This window comes from Haliotis asinina, chromosome 2, assembly GCF_037392515.1.
Source record: "Haliotis asinina isolate JCU_RB_2024 chromosome 2, JCU_Hal_asi_v2, whole genome shotgun sequence".
NCBI lineage: Eukaryota > Metazoa > Mollusca > Gastropoda > Lepetellida > Haliotidae > Haliotis > Haliotis asinina.
In genome coordinates this window covers 54,395,861-54,404,741 of record NC_090281.1, presented here as the reverse complement: position 1 = coordinate 54,404,741, position 8,881 = coordinate 54,395,861, and the positions used below count along the sequence as shown (strand labels likewise).

At 37.5% G+C, this 8,881-nt stretch overlaps 1 protein-coding gene across 1 annotated transcript; it reads right to left on the bottom strand.

The window, feature by feature from the left end:
• Positions 1 to 522: 522 nt before the first annotated feature.
• Positions 523 to 8,789, bottom strand: LOC137273925 (nocturnin-like). Its single transcript, XM_067806833.1, has 3 exons — positions 8,763 to 8,789; positions 7,258 to 7,460; positions 523 to 6,172 (listed from the first exon to the last, which is right to left on the bottom strand). The coding sequence occupies exons 2-3, from the start codon at positions 7,418 to 7,420 to the stop codon at positions 5,355 to 5,357; spliced, it is 981 nt and encodes a 326-aa protein (XP_067662934.1). The 5' UTR covers positions 7,421 to 7,460; positions 8,763 to 8,789; the 3' UTR covers positions 523 to 5,354.
• Between the last annotated feature and the right edge of the window lie 92 nt (positions 8,790 to 8,881).

Genomic DNA, 8,881 nt, shown 5'->3' with positions numbered 1-8,881 from the left:
TCACCAACCAATGCTTGCCATAAAAGGCGACTATGCTTGTCATAAGAGACAACTAATGGGATCGGGTGGTCACACTTACTGAGTTGGTTGACACATATCATCGGTTCCCGTTTGCACAGGTCAGTGCTCATGCTGCTGATCACTGGATTGTCTGGTCCAGACTCTGTTATATACAGACCGCCGCCCTATAGCTGGAATATAGCTGAGTGTGGCGTAAAACTGAAGTCACTCACACTCACTCACTCACAGGTGATATTGACATGAGTGAGTTTAGTTTTAGGCCACTTTTTTTACAGTATTCCAGCAATATTGCGGTGGGGGACACCAGAAAATGGCCTTCATACATTGTACCCATGTGGGGAATCGAACCCGGGTCTTTGGCGTGACGAGCGAACGCTTTAACCATTAGGCTACCCCATCGCTCCTGACATGTCAGTTCCTGTAACAGGTATGAGTCACTGGTACCTATTCTGACTAGAATTGGTGACATTACAGAATACAGTGTTAACACAAGACAATGCATTGGCACACAAACTGAACTTTATTGCTTTTCCAACATGCAAAGAGTAAATACATCAACCAGTCTTGCATAATAGTGCTAACATTTATATATATTAGGATACAAACCTGGTAACTATTCAGTTTAGCCTGACTATTTATCACACGATATCAATTACTAGATTTATTGATATGGTCATGCATACAACATGTACTGAAACTGTCAAAAGTGTAAAAGTCAGACTGCAGGAGAACACATGCATCTGACCTTTATATTCCTTGTGTGTATCACAAATTAAAAGATATGTTCATCACCATCTTGTTAAAACTGGAACCCCATGCTCAATGCTACTATGCAAGGATCTGAAAACATCAGCCAATAAGAATGCACATTTCTCCAGCTTTACTGCAAACATGCTAATTCCATGTCGTCTTAAGTAAAAACCTTAGCAGATGAAAACTGTGGTATGCATAAGGTGACCAAGATAGTATGGCTCTCAATCGATGGTACTACCAGGTACCCACCCTCTGATGGAGTTTACATATGCATATGAGTAAGCAGTTGGGAATATGACAGAATAATGGTAATATACATAGCCCTATCAAATGTTTTGTAGTATTGTGCAGGAAAGGCAACAAAAGACCCATCTAAGTAGATATCCTCCAAATCTCATCAAACTTGGATCGTTGTACTTGATAACGCTTCGTGTAGCATTAGTTAATACTACGATGTGAATGATATGGTTGTGATCTTGCATACTTACATACTTCAATTCTCTTTGTTTTCCAACGTAACTCTACCATTTTTGTACCCTGTAAAAACATCTCAGTTTCTAATGTAACAGTTATTGTCTAACTAGATACTGAAAAATTTTGTATAAAGTAAAAATTAAAATATATTCTTTTGTTTCCTCTTAAAATTCACCATGTTGATATGCATAAAATACAATTTCAACACATTTCCATTTCAGTGTTGTAAATAAATCATTCATAGTGAAAGTGACAGGAAGGTGTTTGGTTTCTTTTCAATATTTTATCATTCACTATCAATATAAAAAAAAATATGAAAGTTTACACTAATGTAAAGGAATATCAGAAACAGAAGAAAACCAAAATCTTGGCCTGGTGTAGGAAATTAATTTTTGGGATTATAACACGAACTTCTCATTTTCATTCTCTAATTATGGACACAGGCATCAAACAGTGCTTTCTCTTTAACTTTAATTGATCTTAAAATGGAACACACATGAAACAAGCCAGAGATACAAAGACATAGTGATGTGCCACATACATAGCATAAACATTTACAGACCACATCCATCTAGCTGGAATATTGCAGAGTATGGCATTAAACAACAAATACTTAGCCCCAGGGAGTTATCAAAAATATGTACATGTACAAATAAAACATAAAACCAAATACGGCCCAGGACAATGCTTCATTCCCAGACAAAAGTTTAAGAAATTTACACTTACAAATCGGTGATTTGAGGAGGATTACTCACTAGTTAACTTTGCGGAGTTTGAGAAACTTGAAACTAGAAACACACCTTCACATTAGCAAATGAAATGCTAAAGCTTACTTTACAATGCTGGCATCTTCAGTCAAGACAGAATTTATTACCAGTAAGATCAAGCATACCTAAGGATCTACTTTTGAGGTATTTCATTCAATAAAACTAACGATTCTTGTAAATATCACAGTCACAGATATGTACACATATCACAAGTGAATATACAAGGTCGTATCTGAGTTCAGTGCCTCAACTAGTGAAGGTAAAATATTGCATGCAAAATATAACTTGGCTATATACGTGTGATTGTATTAGATCAATTACTGTAAATCATTTACTTACTTACTTATTTACTTACTTATGTGAATGAAAAAGAAACGAAAATATGAAAATGTCACATTATCAAATTATCTCACACATAAATGTCGTTTTTTGATCGTCCGAGTTTACTGATGTCTTGCAAATGCAATTTGATGGAAGAAAAATAACACTAAATCTGTTATTCATGTCGTCTGCAAAATCTGACAATGGCTACAAAACATTTGGACCCGTGCTTCAAACAATAAATAGTTAACATTGAGGTGTTCGGTAAGATAAATATGTTGTTCACAGGTCCCTCGGACCCCATGAGTTGATGTACCCTAGATGTTTGTACCCCCGGGCTCAGGGAACATAAAAAACATTGAAGGTACACCAACACATGTTCCCCTTGTGACCAGTGAACAGTTTACAATGTATCATGCATAATTTCTAATTAACAGCAATGATGTCATAGTTTCATTTATTTACACTCTTTGTAAAGCAATCCAACAAAACTGTTTCGTTCAGTCATTTTGTTTCCTCTTTTGTTGGTCTCTGAAAACATATATAAACTATGAGGTACTATTTACAATTAGGATATGGATTTGGTACAATTGCAACATGTACATTCAAAGTAGCAGTCAGGTCATATTCCATTAAAAGTGGGTTTCCAAAATGATCAATAAAGTTTATCTTGCTGAAACAAATGTTACCAAACGCAAATTCTGTCATATATTATATACTGAAGTAAGAGCATAATGTACTACTGCTGTACATTAACTCTTTGTTAAAAAGAGACAAGGAATGGATTGGGAGGTCTCTTAGTTGATTCTACATTACTGTCTACAGTAAATCCATCCACACAGACCATTGCAAGCAATACCTGTCCAATTACTATCTACAGATCAAACAAACCATACCTGCCATCCTCACCTGATTATCCCTAGCCATCAGCAATCCTGAGTCTTGGCATTGAAATCTACTTCTATCACCATCAGTGGATATATATCCCAAACATATGGGTAAGAAAACAATTTGAAAAACAGAGGAAACCCAGCAAAAATATCCTGTTTACAGTTTAGACCCGCCCCCATCACATCAGCATCCCATACCAAGGCCGTACCAGTCACCAGATCAGCAGCCAACAGCCAACATGGATGTGACATTCATCCTTAACAAGACACAAACATCGTACAAGCCACTGGTAACGGTTCCATCCAGCTCACCCTAATTGTGAGTCAATATGAGTTTGGGATATCATGTTAAGGTATTAATTGAAGACCCTCCATACAACATCACCAGAAAGAATTTTACATGAGTCCTTCCCTTCAGGAATATGCCCAAATCCAAATCCAGACCCACCATGTTTCCTTACAAAGATTCCTGTGAACTAGCTTCACTATCTTCATCATCATTTGGTCATCTTAGAGAAGTGCACAGTTCAAGAGGAAAGCAGTTCCACTGACATGATGCCGTGAAGGAGAAGCATCCTCTAGTCCAGTTGATGCTGAGAGCAGATGTTGTAGACTCCAAACAGTTACGCACAGATTTACATACCTTCAGTATTAGATCAGTTAAAAGGATCTGAAGTTTACTACTGATTTTTATATCGACTGATTAATCAATATTATTCAGATGTTCATATATGCTAAATGAAATAAAGCATATTTAATCAGCTTTTGCTGGTATCAGTGGCATGTCAAAAGCAAGAGGTGTTGGTAAAACCATTGTGAAGGAGCTAAATTAGATGAGAGAAAGACCATTTTAAGTTGTGTGAAGCTCAAGTTAACTTTTCCAGCCCAAGCAAATCCTGTCAACAGATGACCTCAATCCACTTTAAGAACTGCATGAACGCAGATATTTAGTATGAAATTAACAAGTTTCAGCGTTTCCGTTCTCCAGTATATACAGGATTTTGGCCAGTAAAAATTGCCCAGTACTTGAAGGCTATTGGTTACCATGTCCAATAAAATATCCAAACTGTCTTTTGCCCCTGCTCAAAATGTTACCGAAATTAAAATGGAATTGCTCAAATAATCTTCTAGGAACAGAATCGGCTATAATGAATTTTCATGTCAGCTAAGGTTTTCTTTTAAATTCATTAAACTACGTTCAAAGTGATTGGTCAGTTTGACAGTCATTTGGAAATGATCGCTGTATTTTGTACCTAAAAATGTCACTATAATTACTGTTGCCTCAGAGAATAACAATATTACCATATCGCTTAAATATCATACGTTTGTCGAAATGGCAAGCAGAGAGCAGAAAACACTCTCCAATATTTTTAAGGAAGACATAAGGTTTTGACAACTGAGGATGACACAAAAAACAACAGTAAGGGACAAAATAATTATTCAAGTTCATGTGGCAATCAGTCTTCAAAACTAAAACCTAGTTAATGATGGAAATTTAATCCAGACTGTGATCAGAAGATTTTGTGCATATATATGGTGACCAGCTGTTCAACACCCTGTGGAAACACTGCTTTTTAAATGTGTTGAAACAAAAGTGCTACACTCGTCAAAATATACTGGTAGTCGTTTAGGCAAACATCCCATCCCCTTTATCTCCTGGGCCTGAAGTTCAGGAAAAGCTTTACTAACCCTTGGATCAATTCCTGTAGCTGTCACAGTTGCATTTAATGATGTCTTCTTGCCAGTTTGATTGGCTACACTCCTACAGCTAAAGTACAAATCAGAATGTAAGTTACAAACACACAACTCACATACAACAAACTGTTTGGTAGGCAAATATCAACAACAAGGCATCCCGTCCCATTGATTAGGAACAAGTTTGCAAGAAGAATAATATTTATATCACACAAGCGAACGCTGTCCGGCATCTTTGTGATGGAAAGGACGGCTTCGTGGACACTTAAATATCAGTTTCATGTGGCACACAAATCTTGTATCTAGGAGTTAATTTTAACTACAAGAGACACAGGAATGGATCCATGAGTCAGTGGTGGTTTACCCAAATGTTAGCCCTGGACATGAAGAGGATGCCTCTAAATGTACAGATGTTCCACATGAGAAACATTGATTACTTTAGAACAAAGTCACAGACCAGCGACAGGTGATCTGATGGGTAAGTGTGTGATGGTAGTCGGTTCTCACCAATCTCATGGATGGTAGGCATCATCAACACAGACTTCAGACCCAACTTTTCTGGAGTAAACCACACATAGTCAATAGTTCGACTTAGCTCCCTCATAACGTTATTCCCTCCTCTGACCTTCCACGTGGTGAAGGGAATCTCAGACCCATCTCCAGACAGCTGAGCATAAGAGCTGGCCAGCCCCATTTTACTGTTCTTGAACACTTCATAGACTTTCTCTGTCTGTTCAGCGTTGAAGTCTCCACAGACAATCACTGGAGCATCAATAGTCATAGACTCGAGGATACTGTTAAGAAAATGTCCCTGTTCATATCGGACATCTGAAAATCCACTTTTTGCCTTAAGATGGGTCACAGCAACATAGAACTGCTTGCTGTAATTCTTTGTTTGGAACTTGCAAATGATGGACACCTGATTTGTTTCATATCCCATCAAATTCTGCAAAACAATATTCTCCTGCTTGATGAGATCAAGTTCATCAGTTTTCCAGAAAACTGCACATCCATCAGGTCCATAAGATATTTCACAGTCAAGACAAGGCGAGTAAGGCTTAGGGAAAAATACACCTTTATATCCTTCAGATTTCAGTTTTCCCTCTAAAAACGAGAATTTGTCCACTTCCTGAAGACACAGCACTGATGCATTGTAGGTGAGCAGTTCTTCCAAGATGTGTAAGTGCCGATTGTCCCAGTCGAGAGCTTCAGGAGGACACAGGACAAAGTTGTCATCACCTTGACTCAAGGCTAAAAATACAAAGATACCAGGTAAATACAAGCTACATACAACTTGAAACACAATATTCCAGTAATATCAGGGCGGACACCAGAAATGGGCTTCACACATTGTACCCATGTAGGGAATTGAACCTGAATCTTTGGCGTGAAGTGTGAAGGCTCTAATCGCAAGACTACCCCACTTGATACATGATATGCACACATTGACTCAGAAGACAAAAGACAAAAGAACCATTTTGTAATATATGACATTAGGGTTTCAGAAAGTAGATTTATGAAGTTTTCAACTTACGCAAGCCCCCCCCAAAAAAAACTGGCCTCACAAACTGACACGTTTAATAATGGTATGTGTAGGGATATTTTCATGAAGGATATTTGTACCATTCATAGTTTACAAAACACTAACTGGAACAGACATTTGGAAAGCACCAACTGTCATCCTAATGCACACTTCAACATATTCTTTTTTGATGCAATGTTTCAAAAATTTGTATTCTTAAAGTGATATGTGTTTTGTTTTGGGTAGCATTCTGCATTACCTTCAATCATGTACTCTAACTCATCACGGCTTTTGATAGTGTTCATTTTCCGATTTCATAAAGAATTTCATTTATCAGTGTGACGTATACATAATTTATTTGTTTCCTTGTTGTTTAATGCCACACTCTGCAGTATTCCAGCCATAAGGAAGTGGACTGGAAATTATCAATCATGGACCAGGCAATTCAGTGATAAACACCATGAACATGACCTTCACAATGTTAGATTATGATGGCATGTGTGAACAAAGTAAGTGAGTTTGACCAAATAGTCACCTCTAGTTCATTCTGTCATTATATTCGGACATTGTTGGCATATATTCATGATTTTATATTCCCCACATAATGGTGACCCTTACGTAGTTACATAGACATATACAGACTCCCATCATAAATAACACACACATGACACAGTCAACGAGATTTGATGCACTGACTAAAATCATCCTTTTGAAAAGACGAATAATTGAAATATTCCAAAGAGCCAACATAAACATCAGATAGTGCAGTGTTGCACAAAAAATCCATTTCTACCTAAAAAAAGAAATAGCATACCTTGTGCCAATATGTTCCATTGAAATATTCTTACAGAGGGGCCATTTTCAGCACTTAATGATTTAAACTGCCTCTTTATTAGTGAGGGTAGATTCTTCTTGGACACTTCAGTCTGCACCTCCTTTAACAGGCCCTGAGCTCCAGTAGAGTTTTCATCACTCATCTTCAAGCTGTAATGAGATGGCTTCAAAATAACATTGTTCCTGCAAACACAAACAAAAAGAATGACACAAACTTTGTACAGATTACAATAACTGAAATGACAAACACTACACCAGTTCACATGCAATAGTGAACTGCTTGATAACGGTGTCAGCATGTACAAAATAATGGCTATACCCTATATAAAGCACCTGTATCCAAGGCCAAGACACTTCAACATTATTACCCCATTTGAGTCTGACCATAACTGCCTGTGTGGCAATATATAAGGTTAATAGTGATATGACTTATCCTACAGGGTACCAAGCCACTGCTGGGTGAACAGAGGCAATTTTTTTTAAAAACTCACTTGCCTAAGGTGAGACCTCATGATTCATGTGATTTTTCTGGGGCAGAACTGAAGTCCTAAAAACTCTCAACTGCTGCCAAGCTGCCAAAGATGATCACCCATCCTAGGACTCTCCAAGACAAATACTGCTTACTGACTTGTGACCTGGCTCTGTTCACAGGACAACACAACACACCACCATGAAATCGAAATGTATTGTCCAATACGGTAAGTGTTCTGCCCGTACCCCCACCCATGCATATCGCATGGTAAATATACATTAAAAAAACTCAGAACAGGTATAAAGAAACAATCAATGATCTTATTTCAATGATGGAATATTACACCAGGGAAGGAGCAAATTTACTATTTAAAAAGATGGTGGTATGGGTGGAACTCTTTCCATCCAATACACTGTAATAATGAGATGTATATCCATTGGACTATCCCAACGTTTATCACATCAATTCCTGAAATGTCACTCAAACATGTACAGAATACACATCTGTATCTATGTATCAACAAATGTATAAGCATGAAATGTACATGGTTATGACCTTAAACTGCCCTTTACCCTGTCCACTTGCTGTCTAGCTTCTGTGATTAGAACCACGTGTGAAACATGTCCGTGTAGTTAGTTAAATCACACTGGATGACCCTTATCATCAGTTGATATTAAATAAAGTTATACGACAAAGATACATTACTTGAATCACATGAAGAGACTGTCATTTATGTTTCGAAGCATAAAATATAGAATTTTTAACCTTTCATAATAACGTATGTCTATATAAAACTCACGCGATTAGTTATCAAGCACCACTCCCATTATGAAATGCCGGGTTTTCAGGGATACATTTCATTTGACCTAAAACCGGACACAAGTCAGTTTCACGAAACACCAAGAGTTTAGAAACCGGAAAGTTTTATTTAACACGAGGAAGAAAGGTTACACAAACAATACATTTCGTGATGTCCTCTGAACTTTACAAAACAATTGCCCTTTTAATAGTACCTTTAATCTCTGTAAACGAAGTCAATGGCAACCACAAGCGTACCGGAAGCGCAATGGGGAAATACACATGACTAGGATCCCGTCTATTGATCCGCTGAGAGGACGCGCATTGTAAATAA